We start from the raw sequence: 25,929 nt of genomic DNA, 5'->3' as shown, positions 1-25,929 counted from the left end.
CAATTTTGACCCCAGGGCTTTTCTTTGAACAAACTTGGTAGACACCTATTAGAACATGTTTGATGCTCAATATCTTAGCCATAGCTCTTTGAGTTCTTTAAAAGAAGATTTTTTAAGTTTTTACTATATGCATATAGGGAAAATCAATGACCCCCCGGGGCGGAGCCAATTTTGACCCCAGGGCTTTTATTTGAACAAACTTGGTAGACACTCACTAGAAGATGTTTCATGCCAAATATCTAAGCTCTAGCTCTTATGGTTTTTTAAAAGAAGATATTTAAAGTTTTTTCTTTCGGTTGCCATGGCAACCAGAGTTCTGCATGGAATTAAATTCTTTGAACAATTTTTAAAGGTGACCACCAAAGGAACATTCCTGTGAAGTTTGGATGAAATTGGCCTTGTGGTTTATGAGGAGATGTCATTTAAAGTAAAAGTTTACGGACGACGGACGACGGACGCCGGACGAAAAGCGATCACAAAAGCTCACCCTGTCACTTTGTGACAGGTGAGCTAATAAAACCCTGTTGTTACAAAAAACAGACTCCCCGGCACAAATGAACAGAAAGATTAAGTTGTATGTTAAAATTATGATATAAACATAAAATAATGTAATAAAACAACTGAATGCCAGTGTTAAAATTGTCAATTTACGTATAACATAATAATTACATAATCTGATTAAACTTCTCAAGTTGTTACGAGTTTTAGATACTGTTACAAATTCAAGGGAGTTAACAAGTACTGGCATTAAATAAACAACATTCATTTGAATCACCTCCCTTGCCATTACAATAAGATGGCAGTATGATATGTGTGCAATACGAGCCAGAAAAGGCCAACTCAGTACTGGTTAACTGCCTATACATCATAATAGGACATTCTTACATATATTATGGAATACGGACACATCATATTAATAATATTCTAACCTAATTGTGGGGGACTTCAAAAGCAACATCCAAAATAGTTTATACAGTAAATTCAATTACTAAATCATTACAGTAAACAAAAGAATACAAAAAATAAAGATAGGCTATAAAAGGAGTACACCGGTAAAACATAATTGGTTTGAGTTTATTTTCTGGTATAATTCCAGCCCAGCTATAAAAGTTAACATTATTATGTCTCAACTGAGATTCAGACAAAAGGAGAATTTTTTCCAGTTTTCTGTTTATGTTTATGTTAAAATTGCACAAAAAAATATAACAAAAGTGATACATGAGCATTTTTCTTAAATAAATCGCTGAGGAAATTTTTCGTGGACCCATGACAAAAGCAAAGAATACATAAAATGGTGACACAATTCTACCTATAAAAAAAACCACATGGAAACGTATATCTATGGAAACGTATTACTGTTTCTGTCTACATAAACTACAGAGATTCTATGGCAAATTATGAACTAATGAAAACGATGAAGATGTGGTAACTTAACAAAACTACATTAACCATTACAATTATTTAATAAACTTCTAAATTTAATGATTCACTTTTACCGAATAAAATAGTCAATTTTTTACAATGAAATTTTCTTAATTGTCAGTAAGTTTGTATAAAAAAACTTAACTTGCGTAACATTCATAATCAATTCAAAATAAATTAAACATTAAAACTTAGATGATATAGTATAATATGGTTATCTTAAACAATAAAATCTATATTAGAAATTCTATATGTGCTAAACATTCTAATTAAACACTAAACATTACACCTTGATTCAGGATGACTAGGACCTGTGATGACAAAACTGACTTAAATAATATTCCAAAAGTCATTGATTCTTATTGTTTGTTACCTAGATCAAATTTATCATTCAACCAATGATCAAGAAGCTTATATCTGGCCGACTGGTTACAAAAGTCAGTTTTCTAACCACAGAGCCATGCCATAAAATCAATAATCTTGATACATTGTAGTCTACAAGAACGTGAAAGTGATCAAATGAAATATTTATTCCTAAATTTCTATTTCGTTTCTTAGTGTATTGCTCTTAGCGACGACCACTACGTTATTGTTTCTTCTGCTGTTCCTCATCTGATTGCTTGAGAGGAATGATAGAGACCGGAACCGGAGCGTGATTGAGGACGTAGCTGCTGCAGGAACCGAGGAGGAACTTCTTAAAGCCACTCAACCCACGTGAACCCATTACGATACTATCACAATTCAGCTTCTCGCACTGTGTCAGGATAGTGGTCTCTGGTGACTCGCCACAATACTCGTCAAACTGACCTTTAACCTGAAATGAACAAAAAGATCTTAAAGCTTCAAATAATGAACTCATCAACAGTACAGAAATGTACAACTGCATAGTTGTGTAGTGTTAAAAACTTTATTTCACGGGTCCTGGGCTTGAGTCCAAATCAGACTGTACATTTTTTTCACCCTGTCAGATTTAGCGCCCTACCTGGGATCATGATGGTATTTAGTTTTAGTCTACTTACTCAACTCTCTACAGCCATAACAAGAAATGTGTCCATAGGACACGGGTGCCCCCACCGCGCCACTGTTCTGTCAATCTTTTTACCAAGTCAAGGGAAATAACTCTACAAATACTGGATAAATCCACAAGCGAAACCCCAGGTGCAAATCTAAATATGCTGAGCAACCTGCCCATAAGGTTTAATGACTATGTCAAATCCTTTTTGAGTAACTTGCGACACAAGTTGAAAATTGCAAAAATTTTCTAAGTGAAGGGCAATAACTCTAAAAATACTAAATAAATCCAGACAAAAATACCTGGTGCACAACTGCACATGCTGATCAATATTCCTGTAAAGTTACATGACTCTAGGTCAAATACTTTTTGAGTTACATGCGACACAAGTTGAAAATTGCAAAATTTTACTAAGTCAAGGGCAATAACTCTGAAAATACTAAAAATATCCAGACAAAAATACCCAGGTGCACAACTACACATGCTAATCAACATTCCTGAAAAGTTTCATGACTCTAGGTCAAATACTTTTTGAGTTACATGCGACACAAGTTGAAAATTGCAAAATTTTACTAAGTCAAGGGCAATAACTCTGAAAATACTAAAAATATCCAGACGAAAATACCCAGGTGCACAACTTCACATGCTGATCAACATTCCTGTAAAGTTTCATGACTCTAGGTCAAATACTTTTTGAGTTACGTGCGACACAAAAGTGAACGGAAGGACGGACGGACAAGGGTAAATCTAAATGCCCGCCACTAACGTGGGGTCATAATACTTTTGAAAAAAAAAAGAAAGTCAAATTTTAATATTGCGAGGTTTTGTCACAGTACAGAACTGTACAAAAGCTGTACAAAAAATGTTTACAAACTTGTCACTTTCACTCCATTGTTATTACTACCTGTCTTCTAAACAATAATATTTATGACAGCAACACATATTTCCACATAACCAAAAACAAGGTTAAACTTTGGAAGAAAGTAGTAAAAATTAATTTTGGCTTCAAATATATTCAACTACAAACCTCATATCTAATGGCATTTGTTAATATAGAAGTATAAAGGCTCTATATGGGAAACAGAAACATTCTTACAGCCTCAATGCTTCTGCAATCAACAGATTATAGAATATTGCCATGAAAAATTTTCATTGGAAAGCAACTCACCCCTGCACTTCTAAGCTTAGCAGTGTAATCTGCAATGACTTTTTCCACAATATCATGCTGACTCTTAAATTCACTAGTCAATGCATCCACATCAGCTAAGGGGCCAACTGAAAATAAAAACAATATACAAATATCAATCTCATTTCAGTGTTTTAAAACTATCAATATGCAGTTAAACAACAAGTTTTAATAGTGAATTTGACATCAGTTTGGATATTTGAGATAAATTTTCCTGTATAATCTCTTAACAAAAAACAGTATAGTTACATGAGCAAAATCCATAAATCTTCCCTGATATAACATGATAATTATCTTCCTAAGATGATATAAGTTTCATGCCATGATTCTTTGCCCAAAACAGTTAAGGGCAAGAGATTTATAAATCATTGACCTTATTTGCCTTTAGATACAGTGACCTCATTCATGAAACTATAATCTCTTTATTAAACGGAAAATCAAACAACCATTATGAATTTTTTTTTAAATACTTTAGATAGGGTAACCTGAATGTTATACATGTATTACCCTGTGTTATGTGTTGTATAATTATTTTATATATTTATGTACATATGTACATGTATACATGTATAGTATTACTAAAACACTATTACAAAGTACAAAATATTAGACAAAATTTACTTTTCCTAAAGCATATAATTATATTCTAATGAGAAAAGAAATTAAATGAACATGATTATGTTCGAAACTTAATTAATTACGCAAGTCATGTAAAAGAAACAAAGCGTTTTTATTAATAATTAACCAGAAAGTCTATCTTATTAGCATACTAACTTCATTCATAATATGGACTTATTCTGTTCATCAGCATGATCAGATTATTCAAATATGAATTAATTCAATTAAGAAGCTGTTTAAAACTTTAAACAAACAGAAACAAAAATTAACGTTTTAACAGCCAAATATTTTGTAATTTTTTTCTTTTAATTGACATTATTATTAAATAACTTATAAATAAATGCATGCACATATACATTAATACATTTAATACTTAGAGATATACTACATATTTAGTGCTCAGTATATTTTTGACAGAGAAATAATCAAAATGTCAATATACATTTAGAAAGGCTATGTATTTAGCTACACTGTACAAGGGGAAAAAATAAATGAAATATAGTTTACAAATATGACATGTTAGAGACAGCAAAACATTTTTTACATAGTTCATTCCCCAATTGCCCAACATTTATCAAACTAAAAGTCTAAAACTAAACTGCATCTAATGTGCTCAAACAAAACATTGATGTAATATACATGTACAGCACACATTCAGCTATGACAGATGATGTTAAGATTCAAAAGGCCATTGAAAAAAAAATTATTTGTTACAAAAAAAAAAAGAGAAACTTTTTCTTGTTTCAAAGATACTTTGATCAAAGGCTCAGTGGCAAATCCATAAGACTTTTGGACAAAGGGCATTCTGGAGATTATAAAATTTGCTAAATTTGTATGGTCTTTTCTAAACTGATCAGATTTTCGTCATATTCATTAAGGAATTGATCTATGACTAGAATCCTGTTTGAATAATAATTTACAAGACCAGGAAATAAACAGGGATCATATAATGACATTTCCTTACACCGAACAGTTTATATATTACAACTTACTTCCTTGAACAAAAAAAAATTGCAAAAAATTATGCGCTTTATAGTTGTGCCATGGACCTGTAACATGATGTGATGTTTAACATGCATTAATATTCCAAATAATAAAATGTTTCAAATATACAAATGTTTGTGCGAGTGATGACAAAAAGCCAAAGCTTGTTCTGCAAGACAAAGAAGCCAAATTGATCGAGGTACACTTATTGCATTTTACCTTAAAATCATTACAAAATTCTTCACTTAGCAGGAACCAAAGTTTACCTATTGGCTTGGCCTGGACTTACATAACGGTAGTCAAACTGTAACATTTGAAAGGTGACATTAAGAATAACGTGTTCACAGGGAGAGAAAGACAATGTCACCTAGTAAACTTATTATAATGTTAATATGTAGCCAGAGGGCAATGTAAGGCAAGATTTAACGTCCTACGTAGGCCTCGTCTTGACAGCTTCCGCACTCTTCTGTTGAATTACATGTCATATCTCACTTTAATACTGACTGCTCAATTTCCTTCATGACATTCACAGTTTCTATGAATGAAACTGCAAATTATAGTTAATTAATGTGCTTTGTACAAACGTAATTTAGGTCATAAGGTTACTTTCATACTAATATTGAAGATGGATATCCCAGTGCTATTCATCTTTTACACAACTCAATTTTCAAATTTTTAAAATTAAACTTTTTCAGTTTGAATTCTCCATGGTAGATACTGAGGATTTCAAGAAGAAAATTGATAAAAGTCTTGTTTAACAGTAAGACATCAAGGAAGACATCATCTGTGGCTTCTCTAGGATTATACCAGTGGCAAGGGCTTTTACGTAACTCAAACCATTCAATCTTGAGTGAATCAATTTTGAGTGAATTACAACTTTTTCCTCCTCATATAACCACTGTACACATCTTCTAAAATGTTAACTTTTTAAAATTTTAATGAGAAGGTCTAAGCCAAATAACAACATTTTATCTAAAGAACCCCCTACAGCTCTTATATCAACTATATCCTATCTCTTCATTGTCACAAAAAGATACAGTTTTCAGTCTTTTTCTTTAATCTATCGGCCTGTATCAAATACCAAGGTGACCCATATACTCTTGATTGTGTAGTGGACTTGTCCGCTAGTTCAAATGACATGCTGTTATGACATTTTTACATAAAAATGCAAAAAATTAAACTTGGCCGATCATTGACCTAATTCCATAGTTGATGGTGACATATAGGCAAATATTATTGCTGCTTACATCATGATAGTGCTCAATGCTGAGTTAAGTGTGAACATATCAGAATTCAAACAAAACAAATGATAACCTAGCATTTTTTGCTTTTTTCAATGGCATACAAAGCTCATTGAAATACTGATAAACAATGAAACTTGAAGTGTTTTTCTCTTTTAAAAAAAAAAAAACAACCCCAAACCCCTCAATGATGTCAATGATGCTAAACTGTAACTTTAAATCCTAAAACAAAACATGATTGCAGTTTTACTAGGCTCTTTTCTGTTAAAACTGATAAAGTTCCGAACTTAATTTGATAAAATAACCTGTTAAGATACATGTTAAGTTAAAATGGAAACAGACTAAGTAAAAAATCACATTTTTGACAAGTTCATACAGTTTAAGGTTTGAGCATTATAAAATACATGTAAACTCAATCTTGACTAAAATTGAACCAGCTCAAGATTTATGCCTCAATAAGGAATGTTCAAGCCTTATTTAGCCTCAAAAAGTCACTTTTATTGCCTTACATTTCTATATTAAGGGATAGTATACACCACCTGGCCATATATCATTCTCAAAATTATACTAGTCATAAAAGCTATTTTTGGCCATAAAATTTAGGGCAATAAATTTAAACATAGAACTAGTATAAAAACTTGCTGTAAGTGAAAATATCCTATATTTCTGTCAGCAGCAAAGAGAATTAAAACAAGAGCTGTCCGTAAGACAGCGCGCTCGACTTTTTTAGTGCTTGCCTATAATACAAAACATTGACAGTTAAGGGCCATAATTCAAATAAAATCTTTGACAGAATTACCTTCTCCTGGACATGTTTGGGAATCATGATTGTAAACAAGTATTCCAACTTTCAAATTAATATCTCAAACAGTTCAGTCAAAAAGTGGACTGGTACTAAAAACTTAACCAAGATTCTAAGTCGATAAAAGGCCTTAATTTTTAAAACAAATCCTTGACAGAGTTACCTTCTCTTGCGTACAGATGGGGTAATGATGTGAAATAGCATTAAAAGTTTCAAAGCAATATCTCAAAGGGTTAAGGCAATAAGTGGATTTTACCCATATTCAATGTATTTTCTAAGTCAAAAAGGGGCATAATTCTGTCAAAAAACCTTGACAGAGTTATGTCCTCTTGTCTGTTGATGAAGGTCGTGATGGTAAACAAGTATGGTCAGTTTCAAAGCAATACCTCCAATGGTTTTGAAATAAAGTGAGGTGGTACAAAAAACTTAACCAAGATTCTAAGTCGATAAAAGGCCTTAATTTTTAAAACAAATCCTTGACAGAGTTACCTTCTCTTGCGTACAGATGGGGTAATGATGTGAAATAGCATTAAAAGTTTCAAAGCAATATCTCAAAGGGTTAAGGCAATAAGTGGATTTTACCCATATTCAATGTATTTTCTAAGTCAAAAAGGGGCATAATTCTGTCAAAAACCTTGACAGAGTTATGTCCTCTTGTCTGTTGATGAAGGTCGTGATGGTAAACAAGTATGGTCAGTTTCAAAGCAATACCTCCAATGGTTTTGAAATAAAGTGAGGTGGTACAAAAAACTTAACCAAGCTCAATACACTTTCTAAGTCAAAAAAGGGCCATAATTCTGTCAAAAACCTTGACAGAGTTATGTACTCTTGTCTGTAGATGGAGGTTATGATGGTGAACAAGTATGGTAAGTTTCAAAGCCATACTTGTAATACTTCTGAAATAAAGTGGGGTGGTACGAAAAACTTAACCAAGGTGTGACGCCAACGCTAACGCTAACGCCGACGCCGGGGCGAGTAGGATAGCTCCCCTTTTCATAGAAAAGTCGAGCTAAAAAGCACAGCCGATTTGGAAAATAGAAAGCAGAAACTGATAGATAAAATAATGCTATATATCTGAACAATTGTTTAAAAAAAAACAAGCATTTTTGTATTTATATATACATGTGCAGAGCAGTAAACACCTCTGTAAAATAAAAGCGCAAATTGACGGATCAAAATGTGAACAAAATGAAACTAAACCATTCTTTGTCACAACAATTATCATAGCCTATTTCAATACAATACTTATGTCTCAATCTATTTTTGTTTTACCTACACATCCTTTGATATGCAGAAATTGTAAAAAGTTCACGCAAAGCATAAGTAAACAGAAATATATATTACGAATCTGGTGAAAAAAAAAGATGCTTTTGATGAAAACACAGATGGAAATATGCAAAGATTTCAATAAACCGTGCATTGTAAACAGGCTAAGGTGCAATATAGAGTTAAAACACCAAGAAGAACATCTACAATTATGAAACATAATGACTTATAACAAGAAAATGTCCATAAAACTTTATCATCTGTGGATAAACATTTTGAAATATTTAATCTGTAAACATTATATCAGCCAAAAGTTCTTCATAATTTAAGATTTCTTGAGGTTTACACAACCACTTTTTAAAATGTGCACCATGATTTGAACATTAGTATGTAGCTGATTCTATTTTTGATTAAAACACATAAAATCAATATGCATAAACACAGATAAAAATATAGGTCAGACTGATTTGTACAGTATCCTCTTATTTTCAACTACAAACTGCAAACTTGTACAACTTATGCCACAAAATGTTCATCCACAAATGATACCAGCTGAATGACGAAAAATACTGTTTAGAAACAATGAATAAGTAAATAAAAATTAAAATTTAAGGAGAAATATTTTGGACACTTTATGTATTGACTTAAATGAAATCACCAAAAAAATTTGTTTGTAATGAGGAGACATTTAAATTAATGTTATGGCAGTAAAAAACCTACATGAGTGAAATGGGAAACTTTATTAAAGTAAGAAGAAAATATTGCTGAAGATCCTGTTTCACCAACCACATATCCTTGTAATCAGGCAAAACCTATGTATAATACATGTAAGCTTATTTTGCTATCTTTTTTTTAACATAGCGCAAATTTCAACGCCCCAAATTTAATATTCAAAGCTTTAAGGCAAGGTTAGCCACACACAAACATTATCGTCAGTCAAAAAGCTAGAACAGTGATCAGATTTTTTAGCAAAGCGTAAAAGAATGCAAAAAAAAACCAGCATGTGATACTTTGGTTTTTTTAATATTAAAGGTGTTTATATGATTGGCCAAATAATGAATCTTTGAGGGCCTATTTCAAGAGAAAAATTACTGCGACCCCATCTATGATTTAGAACTGGTCAATCCTATAATGTTTCATTCAAATTTGCAATAAGAAGCAAAGTTATGAAAACAAATGTCAACAGTTTAATCCTTTGGCTTGTAAAAATGATATTAACATTTTTGTTATTCTATTATTTAAATACTCAATGAATATAACTAAGAATTATCTTTATTAACCTTTACAATACATGTACTTTAAATTTCATGATTTAAAAAGGTACAAGTACATTCATGTACGTGAATGCTTCAAACCTACAATTCATAAGTGCTCCTAAGAATTTATTAACAGAAAGTTGAAAGATGTAACGTACATTTATATTGTTCAGAAGTTTAGGGTTTTCAAATATTTCTGACAGAATCTTATGATTCCAAAAATATTAATCTTAGAAAAATCAAACTACTTGTTAAACAATGAAAAATAATGAAGTTCTAAAGTCACTTGCCATTCCCCATTACAAAAATATACATTTGTACATATATTATATACGTATATATAAAAACTTAATAGTAGTTTGAAATTATATTTTAGAATCACAACTGGATTTTAACTTACTATTGTTACAACAATAGCTGTGGCTGCCACAAAAATCTATTAGAACCTTAATTAATGCCAAGGCATTAAATTTTAATTTTTGAATTGCTTTGAGAAATGACTGGACTAGCATGACCTATTTGAATTATAAATTGATAAGTTGAAGATTATTTGGAAGAAACCAAGTGTCTACTACTGAATAATTCTAGATATATATTTATGATTCTATCCTATCAGATCATATTGTTTGCATTTTAATACAACTGTAAGAAAAAACAATGGTCAGTTTATTTAAGCATCAATTCATTGGGTGGGGTCTACAAAATGTAAATGTTACACTACAAAATGCAATAAAGAATTCAAGAATCTTTATTAACAATGAAGAATGGCAAGTAACAAGCATAAAAACAGGCTATACAATCAAGATAATACATACATTCTTAGTTTCAATTACTGGTGTTTTAATAGTTGAACCAAAACCTTTTCAATGTTTTGTAAAATGAATATATTTAAACACCAAAAAAAATTGTATGTACTTTGTTTACTTGGTTGACAAGCCAGACTTCAAACTCAAACATATGAAGTTTATTATTCACCAACTAAGTGAGTAATAAACCTCAAAATAAGCTGTCCAGATATACATTGCCAGAATGTTCAATGTACTGAACCAATTGCGGGAAAAGTGTACATTTTTTAATACCAATACTATTGGACTTCAGAAGGGAGCCTTGCATTTGTACTTACCTGAACTATTGTAATCAATGTTGCAATATTCTTACACTTACCTTTCTTGAATACTATAAATTAATAACAATCAAAAGAAAAAAAAACAAATCTTCATAAATAATCCGACATTCAAAAAACTTATATATACAGGCACTAAAGTTGCAAAAGCAGATTTCTTTTTTTTTACCTCTTGCAAAACTTTCCTATGTTTAACATTCCATTAAACATTTAATTAGGTATGTAAAACTTTTACAAGCATTTTCCATCCCAGTTGAGACAGATAGTTGGCAAAAGGCACACATGTAACCAAGAATTGCTCTTAGAAATTCATCTAAAACATTCTCTCAATAAAAGAAATTTGCTTTTACAACAAAACAGAAAATACAACAAGACATTTACATTTTTCTTGACTAATACACCTAATTTCCTGGGCTCTTTTCAAAATAAATTGTAGGAACAAAATGAGTTGTAGTAAGAAAGATAGCCATATTAATCAACTATACCTCCAACATTAACAGTAAACAAGATAGGGGGGCGATTGGAAGTGGGTAGAAAACACTAAGGGGTTGTAATAACGGTAGGACACTACAAACAAATCAGGAATCTATGTAAACTACCTTTACTTTACAGTAACTTTGCAATTTAATACAGCTTCTTATTCTTACTTCTCAATTTGTTCTACAACTTAGAAGCATAAGCTTTACCTCCAAATTTTAAATACAATGTATAACGATTTATAGTTAATATAAATAAATATGTATTCCTTGATACTACACACAGCCTTAATATCCCCACAATAATTCAATATATGTATATAAGCTGCATGAAAAGAGCCCTAAAAACCAAGATATTTTACATTTGATACTGTTACATTATCACTGTCTCTTTGCAATTAGTATTTAATTACTTAATTAGAAATTTTCAAATCATCATTACAGCACGTAACTGTTATTTTGTTAAAATATAAAAGAAACTTGATTGTTTTTAGCTAAACAAAGGTAAAATGGACACATGTTGGGTTCACAGAAACAAATACATAAAAATTTCAAAATTTCAAAAATTGTACACTTGTATTAAGTGAAAAACACATTTATTTAATTATAATCAGGTGTGTTGTTTAATTACATTAATGGGCATGTTATAATTGGTTACTGTCGACAGTAAGACAGTAATATTGACAGCATATCAGAGCAACAACAGCAACAGTTAAGCTACATCTACAGGCAAAAAAATTGCATAAAGTGCAAGAAAAAAACAGCCATCCAGAACAATTCTGTTCTGTTTTTGTTTTTATAATGTTTACGGAAGGTGATCCAGTCTGAACTCTCGTCACTCACCCATGCTAATTACTTAAAATAAAATAAAAGTAAAATTATATATTTGCATTGTTTCAATTATATATTTACAATCATAATCTCATATCAAGCTACTGTACTAAAAGAAAATAAGAAAAAAAAATACAATATGAAATTATCTATATTTTAAAACAACTATGAAATCATTTATATTTTTGAATGTATTCTTTCATTTCATAATTACAAATTCCTTTGAGTTAATAGCAATACATGCGTAGATTTCATTATGATTCAACTTAAATTAACATTCTCATTTGCATACAACATGTAGACTGTATCCATGATGTAATACGGAAAATTTTATCACTCATAAATATTAATGATTTCAAAGCAACAATGCATTATATTGTATAGAACGCAAGCCTCAGTGTGTAAGTGCTTTTGGCAATAGATAATCCAAAGCATTGGTAGTCAGGCTATATTCTGTGATATGTGAAAAATAAATTAATAAATGCAGCAGAAAATTTGTTCAAAACAGATAGACCCAGGCCTGTTTGTAGATAAATACAAAATCACCAGCATAAAAACAACTTTGTATGTTTTAGTGGTCTGATACCTTTTCAATTATTTCACTGTTTGGTTATTAAAATCCTCAAGTAAAATTGATATAAAAAGTTTATCCTGAATTTTCATGAAGACCGATCTGATAAAGTTATTTCACTCCTCGTAAATACTGCACACTTTAAATAGAATTAAGTTATAAATAATTTATTTTTACTACTCAGGCATGACATGTATGTAGGATCATGTACTATAACATTTCACTGATATATATTTGTTAAAACCTAAATATCATAATTATGTCCGTTTAGAGGTAATACTCTTATATTATTGTCTCCTTACAGGCAATGGTCTCGATGTAACACTGTCAAATTTGTGTTAATATACTAACTATAAACTATTCTATAGATGGACATAACAGAGTCTTCAGTCCGTTTTAATTTTAATGAACTAGTTAAAGGACAGAGGGCTTTAGGCTATGGTTTATACATTACATGTACTTGTATAATCTTAAACATCATGGTTGAGATTAGAAAATTTGTTATATTTGAATGAAAGGTTGATGGTTTAAGGAGTGGCTCTGGTGAGGTTTGTTTGTTTGTTAGTTTCATTTTACGCCTTTTCCCCCCCAACAGTATTTCAGTCATATAGGCAGGTAGTTTCCCAACCATCGTTCCTGGAGAGTTACACCAGTACTAGACTACCTTCCTCTGGTGAGGTAAAGCCAGGAATTGGTAGTCTGATAAATAATGAACAGCAATGAAGATGTTGAAGGCTAATAAATGCAATACTGATGCTTCTCTATGCAACTTTAAAAACAAGTAATGACAGTTTTTGCTTTACACAGGTTGCTTTTAAATTAATGTTGAAAACTAATATTTTCGTAACCCCTTGTCACCACAATCCCACTCCCAAAAAGATTCTCTCTTAGAATGGTTTAAAGGACTTCAAGTCCTTAACAAAACTATACAATCTATTATAAGCATAAAGTCATTGGATAAACAGTGAAAAAAAGAATATAACTTGATTACTAAGCAACCAACATTGTTCTTAAATTTTATAGGTATTGTTATTAATTGTATTTGTTATAATTATGATCGTAAAATAACCCTATTCAGAGAGGATTTATTGATTACAGTGCTGACACTAATAATTTGCTCTATCAGTTCACTGGTTGTATAGGTAAGTCAACACTGTCTATAAGAAGCCAAAGGGTTAATTTAATCAATTTGTACAGGTATATGTATGTATTAGTATTGGTTCTGAAGAGAGTATTATATGAATTATAAAGAATATGTATGATAATATCTATACTTTTGGTAAATCTGTGTCCAACTTCTTTAATATTAGTTTATAACACTAATTTTGATGTCAAAATTATAAGAGAACTCGAGTAATTGATAACAGACTTACAGTATTAAAATACTGAGCTGTGTCACGACAAAACCAACATAATGGGTTTGCGACCAGCATGGATCCAGTCAAGCCTGCGCATCCGTGCAGTCTGATCTGGATCCATGCTGTTCGATTACAAACCCTATAACAAGTAGAGAAACTGATAGCGAACAGCATGGATCCTGATTAGACTGCGCGGATGCGCAGGCTGGTCTGGATCCATGCTGGTCGCAAACCCATTGTTGGTTTTGTCGTGACGCGGCTCAAATAAGGAAGTGCCTGACCTACATGTATGGAAGGAATAAGGAAAAACTATTATGGCTACAAGCATTTAAACTGTTAATTAAACATGATAATAACGTAAAAACATATGATCAGTGCTTTTCTTTCCATAGATTATTTTTCATATTTTAACTGTCTGCATTAATACTTTATTTTTCAACCATGACTAATTTATTTTCTTGAACAGTTCACACATAAAATGGCAGACCAGTCTTCATGAAAAAACATCAATAACTTAATATAAACATTTATCCAGACAATGCTTGTAAAATAGGTTATCTGGAACTCAGCAAATGTGCTTTTTTTTGATAATCAAACTTGTACTGTTAAAGTTTAACAATGCACTAACTTTGTTTGTACCCTGGGATTGGACAGGGACATAAAACCCACATTTGCAAAGTTTGGGATTACACCCGATTCTTGCTAGAAAAACAGACAAAATAGTTTCCTACAGTATTTAATTTAACAATGAATGCTTCACTTATTTTTACAGTTTCCAACAATAATCAATTAATCAATGCCTTTGTCCCACAATTAAAGTAAATACATTTTAAGCCAATACAAAACTTAAAATCAATGGACATCCATACAGCTATAGTACTAATGCTTCACTATCAAACAGAAAATGACTAGACTGCCAACACTGATTGAAAAGGAATTCACAATATCCACTATTTAAAGTAAATGTTAACTATGTTGTGTACATAAAAAAATAAAGAATAATAATCATCAAAATATATCAATATAGATATCAAAATCATAAAAAAGAAGTTCTTGATTATAAATGGTGCTAATCAACAGAAAATAGAATACTAAGCATAAAAATAACAATTATATTCTTGAGGGTACATGTTGCAATAAATTTCCCTCATGAGCAGAAAAGTGCCTAACTTTTCTTAATATGATATTAAAGAACAATACAAATTATGGTAAATGATGCTATGCTTTTCCATCTACAAATCAATATATTCATCTACATTACATATGATATCTACTATTTAATCACTATATTCCTTGACCAATAATAATACAGTACAGCGCTCTATGTAGAGAAGCTGGTACAGTCATTGAATTTAAGATTTTGACTTTACTGGCCTGAATCCCAGTTTTGAATTTATTCTTCTGTATATTTAACTAAATTTTCTTAAAATTTACACTGGCCAGAACTAATGGGCCACTGGGCCAGTGCTAAATTCTATGACTGAAAGTAAGAAAAAAAACCCATCTTTATAACATGTCATGGTTTAAAACGCCAAATAAAAAGTCTCAGCAAAATTAGCTACATGTAGCTGTCTGTTTTGTTGCCTGAGAAACAATATAAAGAATAAAGTAACATGAACATACAGATCTGGACTTTCCAATATTTAAAAGAATAATAACTTTTTTTGCTCCATTAAATGATCAATTTTCTTAATGAAAAAAAAAACACCAATGGTCTCAGAATATAATAATTTAAGCTTAATTACTGAATATTTCATTACAATTAATGTGGATGAATTAAAATTGTCTAAATCTACCATATCTGCCTTAATAAGCACTTTCAATAAAGTCATACTCAAATGTGAAAAAAAAAAACGCCTTTCTTTAATTACATGTATACAGTAAAACAAGCAAAATTGTTTTTAAGTAAGACCTTTGAAACAGGTGCAAACAGGCAAGAGAAAGCACTGTGCAAAATTAAGATATAAAATTTCAGCTTAGCCTTAAGCATAGAAAAAGCTTCTCACAAGCAGCTGTTACTTAACTTCCTGAAGGTTCTGCTATTTTCCAAAGCAGAGGTGCTTATTACAGCAAATATGGTCTGTCTGCTAACTAACTTTTTAAAACTGGCCTGACTACAGGTTTTTTTTTATCTGGCTGATTACACACACATATATAAAATACAACTAAGGTAATTAATTATCAGAAGATTGGAACTTTATATACCTGAAACTCCTGAGAATTTGTACACAGGGACAATTAGTCCATACACATAGTCATCTGGCTGCCTCAAGTGATCCAAATACCCTGAAATTATCAAAAGAACACTTTCACCGGAAACGGTTGATTATAATTTCTGACCTGTGTTAAATCTGCTTCAAGTCAGTACATTTACCTGGTTAACAGTCACAAAAACCATTTAAACTTCATTAAAACTATTTCTGTATAATTGCAATTGGCGTAAATCAAGTTTTACCGGAAAATAAACAATGTCTTTCACGGAAAGTAAACAATGTCTTTCAAAGACAAAGTCCCAACATTTTGTGAAATCTCTCTTGAAATTGTGAATTTTTTTCTGCCACTTTGTGAAAAAAAAGTGCAATTTTAAATTGTGAAGGGGCCTTATATCGGCTCCTGTTACAGAAGCAAAAAAAGGCCCTGGTTTGACCATGTGATTACAAGATTCAATCATTGCCCATTACTGGTTAATTTGTGTGGACCGTTAAGAAAACTGAACCCATGTGCTTCCAACTTTTTTATAAATTACTTTTTTATTTTTAAATTTATTGAAAAAGGTGATTTACTGACTTTTGTATTCATTATAATTTCATTTAAGTACACAAAAATTTTTTTTTTTGTTTGTTTTGGGCTTTATGTCACATCGACACAGTCAGAGATCGGGAAAGTCCCGCGACCTGCGACATAGTCGCATTAAAATGATTTTAGTCGCATTGATTAGCCTGCAGATACGACATTAAGTTGCATGAATAAACAATGACGAGACAAGTAATTTCTAAAATGCAAATTTGACCTGCAAGAAAAATTCAGCGAAAGCATGAAAGTCTTACTGTTTGTCAATCAATTAGCGGCATCAAATAAATTTCAAAGTGACAAATTTCTTTGCTCCGCCTACAGGTACAGTAGGCAGGACTAATTATCTGCATTAAACCAGTTTAAGCCAGTTATCTGCCAACACCACATGGTACAGTAGCTATGTCAGAGTTAGCACCGTCAATTTCTTATGCTTTTCTGTTTGAAATATTATTAATATTCTGTCGATTAGGAAAGCAAGGCAGTCAGTTTTTAAATGTCCAAAATGATTTTCAAAAGTTTAGATTTTCCATGCATTTGTAGTTATTAAAGCATTAGCTCCCATTCTTCCATTGTTTGCCGTTTCTGTCAGACACATTCAAAACCCGTCAGTCCAAAAAAAATTAGATTAAAAAGTTCATTAATTTTTTTAGTATCTTCCTTCCTTAACAAAAATAATCCAAACCTTTTTGTGTTTAAAATCATGTTTGGTAACTTCAAACTTTATACACAGAATAAAAAATGTGCAACTATTTATAGTTGCACTGACAGAATAATCATACATTTTACTTGTCATGGAGAAGTCAAAATACACATTTCAGACCTTTATCCGTACTTTATAATCATTAAGAAAAACATGTCTCATTAGTTTTGAACAATGTCTCATAACTTTTATAAATGTCTCATAAGTTTTCCAACTGGTGGAGACATAGTCTCATCTGCAAAAATTCTTTCCCGATCTCTGCACAGTATAGGTCATATCGCGTCGTTCCAGCTTTACTGGTGGAGGAAGACCTCGGGTGCCCTTCCGTGCATAATTTCAGGCACGAAAGGGCACCCGAGTAGAACCACGGACAATCCATAAGCTAGCTGGATAGCTTCCTCACATGAAAGAATCCAAAGTCTCTGTCGGTATTTGAATCCACAGCGGTGAGGGGCAAGTGGTTTGAAGTCGATGACCTTAACCACTCGGCCACGGACGCCCTGCTAAAACATTAAAGAAAATAAAAAAAAACAAAAAACAAAATTATCTTGAATTACAAACATTGAAATCATGTCAACAAAGATGTTCTAAATATAGTACACGACTCTAATCAGTTCCTGCGAATTACGTCATACGAGGTCTCACTTAGCTTCTAAATGTCTGGCCGCCAGAAGTCGGTATAACCAGAGCTCGGGTATGCTTATTTCGGTGTCCCGGTACGCATGTTTATTACAGCTGGACGCAAATATTTCAGAGCAAGGATTCCACGTACGCTTAATTTTGCCTGGGGACCAAAAACATTACCGATTGTTTACAACCAGAAATACACAAATGCGTCAGCGCGTGTCATTCTATAGGTAGGCGGTCCTATGCACATCGACCCGTGAAGCGATTAGCCAATCAGCGATAACGTTTACGATCATTATCACGCAATAGTGATCAAACTAATGTATACACGCGCTGTACAGTACATGTAATTACCAGATATAACACGAGGTGATAATTTTATATCTTTGACAGTGTTGCATCTAGGCCGCGCGGTTGCGCGCTTTGCGCATTTTATTGAAGTCAGTGCGCGCCAAGTCACGCATCTGACACTCTTTTCAACTTAATTCAGTTTATCTTCATCGTATCTTAAACGCTTCAGCCATGTTTGTTTTCACTCATGGTTATGACTAAAATACGTACTAAATCACGTGTAGCAGCCGACTAAGTCATCTCGCATGTGAAATGTAGTATTCGTCAATATTTTATTTTTTCTACTTATAGATAGCTGTCAAAAACGCCTGAATGTAAAATAAATGAACTCTATTCTGTATGTCATATTGTAAGGTCAATGTATGTCCCCCACATCTTTTTCAAATCCCCCACATTTTTCAATTAAGTGGGGGACAATCCCCCATAATTTTGAAATTCTAGATGCAACACTGCTTTGATCAACAGTTGATTGGTAATTAGCAAATTTTACCGACAAAAGGATAAAATTATAGACTATTTACGTCGCAAGTTTAAAGACTGTTTTCTCAAATTACAAAGGAATGTAATTTTGAATGATTGTCAAATATTTTCGGCATTTTCTAGGCACAATTTTGCTTTAGTTTTATTCTTGCAAAAACTTTCGATAAGACTATTAAGAATTTAAGATATTGTGTCGAAATGCCAAATTGACAAACATGCACACCAAAATACCTACATACGCTTTCGTTTCCATTGCTAATGAAGTTTAAATATCTATCCTGAAAATGACTCATGCCCCCTTTGTGAAGATATTTGCTAAAATAATTGTCGATCGGATGAATCTCTTACACACTGTTTGAAGCTGTACACGATTTTCCTATTCATTCCGCTAAACGCTGCCTATATACATTTACGTTTTTTTTTTTACAAATATAAACTTTTTGTCTTTAGAGTGGACTTATTTAACCAGAATAAAATTTGATTTGGTATAAAAGTGAAAAAAAAAAAAACGATTTCCATGTGTTGATGCATTATAATGAAATAATTTCATAATAAATATCAACAACAAAACAATAATTATACTATGTAGTTCAGAGTTTCTTTTGAATAACTATAAACTTTGGAAGTCTCTTGAAGATTCAAAATATCAGCAATGCTATTGTGAGCATTGAATGACTAATCTGTAAACATATTAATTGCGACGCGCTTTTGGACTCCAACTTTTTCAGGGTTGGGAGTCCATGGACTCCATGTTTTAAAGTCCTAGTGAGAACCCTGATAACTGATGTTTCACAGGTAAATAGGCAGTTTTAATGACGGTAATAATATTTTGATACTTTAAATGGTAGAAAGATATTAAAATAATTGTCATGTCCCAAAATGCACGCAATCCGGTCAACTCGTCCCCTGATCAACTCGTCCTCTGGTCAACTCGTCACCTTTTTGGTCAACTCGTCCCCTACTTTCGGTCAACTCGTCCTCAAAGAGTCAACTCGTCCCTAATATGGTCAACTCGTCCCCTTCTTTCGATCTATTCGTCACTATTATGTTGTAAACCAATGTCTTTAAATAGTTCTTTTATGTAAAACTAATAATGAATTTGATTGATATCGAAATATTAATAAAATAACGTCTTTTTTTAGGTAAATTTTAATGATCTTTATCTAAGCGCACGTGCATAGCTTTGATGTAAAACTACAAAGACAGGTAAGTTTGCAAATATTCAATTAATGTTTAATCAATCGGATTTTTAATGTTAATTAAAACTAAAATTAGGTCCAACTCTATGATTTTTAGACTGTATACACGGTAGCAGTCATACTTCTCATACATAAAAAAATATGTTTTAGACAAAATTGTAGCGAATTTGAGAAATGCCTTTATGGATTCTTACATCACCGCATTAAAGAGATAAATATATCTATTATAGTTGACCAGTGCCTATCTTATTGGTATTGTAATATTCTTCTATTATTTTATAGGATGGCATAGAAGACTGAATGGGAGGGCTGGGGGAACGCCTCCATTCTACCTTTTGGTTAGACCTTTGTACGATGAGGCCCAGGTAGCGATAAGGAACTCTGAATTGGTTAGTGACGCTACCAGAGGAAAAAATACACCTTTCTCCAGGGACAGACGCAGCTGTGGGACAGGTACAGGAATGGGGAGTTGTCATCAACGGGACTTCTAAGAGAATTCGGGAACTTATATAAACCCCAAGAGTTGTAAGATGTCAAAAAAAAAGACAATGAAATATGTGCATGCAAAAAACAATGAAAGTGAATATATATGACATAATATTGACAAAAAAGACAGACTATATGATATTTTATCATTGCATATGAAACATGTTTTTATACATTAAATGTTGTTGCTATTGATCGTCTTCGTGTTGTTTTTTTCTGTATGTAATTTAATCAGAATTATGCATATATATACACACTTATTATTAGATAAAAAAAACTCCAAATATTCGCATAAAAAAAGCGTCAAAATATGTCCAATTCAGTCATTTTATAATATATTTCAACAATCTATAATAATTTATGGAATATATGAAAAACAAATAATAATAAAATATAGGGGACGAGTTGGGGACGAGTTGACCAGGGGACGAGTTGTCCAAGGGAAGAGTTGACCAAAAAGGTGACGAGTTGACCAGAGGCCGAGTTGACCAGGGGACGAGTTGACTCTGAATCAATTGCACAAGGATTAATACACTGATAAACACTTTCCCCAACTACTTGAACTAGCAGACGACAGGCTTTTCTTATCAGTAGGTTTTCGAGTACAGATAACTGGTTATGTATCTCACATAAATCGTATGTAAAATGGGCTGACATATGGTAGGTTTAACAGTTAATTTAAATACTTTGGTGTCAAAAGATATGTAAAATTATATACTGTGACAAAGCTAAGATCCCAAGCTTTCCATTGATGTAATAATTTGTAAATCGGACATTTAATCACAACAAACTAGCGTTTAAAAATTGCTTAATTTGTATTGTTCTAGCGTATGAGATACCAATTTTACTCGAAGATAAGGGAAACAACTCGTATTTATTCACTCGATATACCTCGGTTATTTACCTAGTTCATATGAAAAGTGTTTATGGGTGTATTTGGGATAAGGGTATTTGCAAATGAAAAATAAGTATTAAGTTTAAATCAACAAATGTTATTCTGGTAAGGTTTGGTAATGGGTCTAATCTTTAATGCCACATCAGATAAAAAACAAAAATGTTAAAAAGTGGCTCATAAAGTTTTAGAAGCCTTGTAGTCCTAATTATAAGACCTATACGTAACCTATTTCATATTTATCATTCATTAATCTGATACTTTACATTTTTCATTATCCATGTTACGTTAGGTCTTAAAAGATCTTTGCAAAATCGTGTAGCAAAAAAAAATGACATTAGACATCGATTTAGATCTAATGCATTTTAACAATTAAAACAGCGTGTATATACATAAATTTTGAACTATTTATGAACAAAACTAAAAATTAAATACCTTTCAACAAAATAATTGAACTGTCACACCCGAAAAGTCATGATTAAATCCTCTCATTTAATTAAATTCCATGTACAGCAGATATACAAATGGCCGCCATACAGTGCGCGAAATCTGATTGGCTAATTCAAATGCAAGCGTTTAAATGACTCCAGAAGTTTCTAACAGAATATTTTTCCAACAAAATAATTGCCGATGCACCGTCAGTGTGTTCGAAAATATTTTTCCGTTCAAAAAATTGGAATCAATCTGTAACACGCTTTACTTAACCAGTATGGCCGATGAGCGAAATAGATTGATATTTATATTTTATTTTTAATTAATAAGCAGGGCTCAAGCTAGGTTCAAAATTTAGGGAGAAGTCACTTCTCCCTCCAGCTGCTTTAGGGAGAAGTGGGGAGACTTTAGGGAGAAGTGAGGAGATTCATTTATCGATGTTTGTTGTATGTTATCGCAATTATGTTGACTCACTGTACATATCTTATTAAATGAATTGGATTTGTGTTACAACAGAATATTCAATTTTAATTTAAAAGTAGTTTGAAACAAGTAATAAGAATGAGTATCATGTAATGCAACCATTGCATTAAATGAAGATAAAAAGCCATAGTTGATTCCTATCATGGATCATATCATGGGTGGATTAACAGTTATTCCTTTCTGATTTACTATTAAAAAGCTTGCGTCGGACATTATATTCATATTCACTTAAGTTGTAAAGAATATGAAAGTAGATAAAAAAAGAAACGATCTTTAATTTTACTTCATTGGCAATAAATACGGTGTAATACGCCGTCAATTTTATCAAATTTAACTCGTTGACAAAAAAGGTTATCATAACTTTAATTTAAAATTACCGTTACAGTTATATGTCAAGCGGTCCTCTTAATTCTGACAATCATTCGATAGTGAAAATTTAATTGACGTTTGATCCGTCCATCATAAATAATTGTTACGGGTAGTTGTATGTTAGCGCTTTAACGATTGGTTTAATAATGTCGCCTCGATTAAAACGTGAATTACGATTGGTTTCTCGCACGTATCGGTAATCTCGCCGTGGGCGGAGTCTAATTGTTCCTCGAGTGTCTGTTAATTAGACTTTTATGACATGTTGGTAAACAAACGGATTAATGACATTTTGCGTTGCTTGAGATGCATGACAGTCCCCTTTTCCGGTGGCGAGGGTAATCAAAGCAAACACACACCACATGTTATTCACAGTTATTGTTGGTAATTTACAATAATGGATCAATAAATTCGGGCGACTTCATCTTCGCTTTCATGTAGGATGTCGGCGAAGTCAGACGGAATTCGGCGACTATTTCGCCCGAATCGCCCACTAGCTCGAGCCCTGATAAGTATACTCAACATCACTAATTCCGCGTCATCACTTATCTCACGGTAATGGCATATTTTCATGTTACCAGTGTTAAAATTGGTCAGAATTGACATATTTTATTCAAACACCTTAACAACAAAGTTTTTGTGCAAAATAATTTAAATCTATAGATTTTTACGTAAAACTGAACAACATTTTACAAACTTCTGCAAAAAACAACAATAGTCCATTAAATTTGTGCATACGTCTGAAACAATCATCATTTTCTAAATGTTCTTGTTTGTTGAAAAAATAAATTTTGAGTTACAATGTAAAGATACTTTTAATATTTAAAATTATGCAAAATAACATAAAGAAATTTTAACTGAAACATGAAAAAACTGAAATAAAACACCATTACCGCGAGTTAAATGATGACATACTGTTTTCAAAATGGCCGACACACGGTCTACATCTGACAAATTAAAACTAATTTTGATTGAATATATTGTTGTTTCCTTGTGTCATATAGCAGAAAAATGACTAAATGATACAGTTTATGACAGTTTTTGTAGTGTAAGTTTATTGTTTGTGTTCTTTACTGTTTTAAAGTGTTAAGTACCGTGAACTAAGAGGAGCACAGTATACCACAGACGCTTGGAGGTCAGATCCTGCCCCCCCCCACGTGATACGCCCCTGTAAACACTCTACCAAAACTATTTTAATATTTAAACACGAATTGTACATCTGTTACAACGATAAAACTGGTTTTCAAAACAATTTTTACATATATAAAAAAATACCGCATACCATCAAGTCTCAATAAAGTAAAGATTGCAGACTCTAAAATGTAAACACGAATTTCCAAAACTAATAAAACCTTATAAATCATTATTAAATAAACCTTACCTTGACTTTTCCGGTGTAAATCAATAGAATATTGAATTATCTCCTAGATGCAATCAGAATAAACATTTATACATCACATTTTAATATGAAAATCAACATTTAATTCAAATCGAAAGTAAATTTTGCGTTCTGTCCAAGCAATTAGAGAAGTGTTCTCGGCTCTGCGTTGAGCGCATGTCAAGCTAGTATACAAACGGTGTACTTGCTTTCGACTAGATATCTACTCGAGCATTATATCCTCATGTCCAAATTCAAATATTTAAATTGTGCATTATATAGAATTAAAATAAAACTTGGGAAACAACACACTGTGCATCTTGGTAATAGTTTAATTACAAATAAATGTCTTTTAAACAAGCGTTTGCAGACAGCTAATACGCGGGACACGAGGATATAATGCTCGAGTAGATATCTAGTCGAAAGCATGTACACCGTTTGGATACCGGCTTGACAAGCGCTCCACGCAGAGCCGGGCTCACGTCTCGTATTGGTTGGACAGAACGCAAAATTTACTTTCGGTTTTAATTAAATGTTGATTTTCATATTACAATGAGATGTATAAATGTTTATTCTGATTGCATCTAGGAGATAATTCTATTTTCTATTGATTTACACCGGAAAAGTCACGGTAAGGTTAATTTAATAATGATTTATAAAGGTTTTATTATACAAGGGTGATCGTGTTTACATTTTGGAGTCTGCAATCTTTACTTTATTGAGACTTGATGGTATACGGTATTTTTTTCATATACGTTAAAATTGTTTGAAAACCATTTTTATCGTTGTAACAGATGTACAATTCGTGTTTAAATATTAAAATAGTTTTGGTAGAGTGTTTACAGGGGCGTATCACGTGGGGGGGGGCAGGGCAGGATCTGACCCCCAAGCGTCTGTGCAGTATACATTGTTTGAAACTTTTTGTTACTGATAGACCATGCAATTGAAAGAACAGAAGATAAGCTTTTGAATAAAGTTTGAAAGGCAAGTCAACAGACATTTTTTTAATTTTTCAAAATGCTACGCGTTTTTGACCAATAACTATTAGACGTCAGGCTTGACCAACATAAAACTATAACAAGCCTGTAACGTCTAATCTATTGGACTAGAAGCCTTGTTGTTCAAGTTTTTGAACCAACAGCATTTTTAAATTAAGGAAACAAATGCTTTTAATTTAAAACAATAAAATAAAGGAATCATAAGCAGCAACTAGGGAATGAAAGGTATACCGTTAAAACTAATTAGTTATTAGATCTGAAAAGTTTGTCACATTTGTAAGGCTAGAGGTCAAAAATATAACAAAGTTTGAAATAAACGAAACAAATATTAGCAATTTATAAATGCATAGAAAGCTTACATTGAAAGGCATGGTCCGCTGCTTTGCTACCATCCACAGCAACTAAAATACGACGTTTGCAATTCTGTGCCATCTTGATATTATCCTTTCAGAAGGTGAAATTAAAATAATTTCGCAATTGTGCGTCGCTTCGCAAATTTGCAGTTAGCTTTAGATACTTAGTTTCGTATTCAATGCAATAACTTATAATTGTGGACATAAAATAGGTTTTTCTGTTTGATTAAAATTAAAAACTTAAT

At 32.0% G+C, this 25,929-nt stretch overlaps 1 protein-coding gene across 3 annotated transcripts; it reads right to left on the bottom strand.

Annotated features, from left to right (window-relative positions):
• Nucleotides 1-137: 137 nt before the first annotated feature.
• Nucleotides 138-25,859, bottom strand: LOC132732868 (uncharacterized). Of its 3 annotated transcripts, none has more exons than XM_060719389.1 (5): nt 25,691-25,859; nt 16,352-16,432; nt 12,230-12,241; nt 3,603-3,709; nt 138-2,236 (listed from the first exon to the last, which is right to left on the bottom strand). In XM_060719389.1, exons 1-5 carry the CDS (start codon nt 25,761-25,763, stop codon nt 2,009-2,011), a joined length of 501 nt encoding a protein of 166 aa, XP_060575372.1. In that variant the 5' UTR covers nt 25,764-25,859; the 3' UTR covers nt 138-2,008. The 3 variants fall into 3 exon arrangements, with proteins under 3 accessions (XP_060575372.1, XP_060575373.1, XP_060575374.1); XM_060719390.1 differs by lacking the exon at nt 12,230-12,241 and adding an exon at nt 10,952-10,963; XM_060719391.1 differs by lacking the exon at nt 12,230-12,241 and having other exon boundaries at nt 25,691-25,858.
• Nucleotides 25,860-25,929: the final 70 nt, after the last annotated feature.

This window comes from Ruditapes philippinarum, unplaced genomic scaffold (genome assembly GCF_026571515.1).
Source record: "Ruditapes philippinarum isolate M1 unplaced genomic scaffold, ASM2657151v2 ctg164_1_1_1_1, whole genome shotgun sequence".
Classification (NCBI taxonomy): domain Eukaryota; kingdom Metazoa; phylum Mollusca; class Bivalvia; order Venerida; family Veneridae; genus Ruditapes; species Ruditapes philippinarum.
Note: the sequence above shows the minus strand (reverse complement) of the source record. Positions and strands in the feature narration are given on the sequence as shown.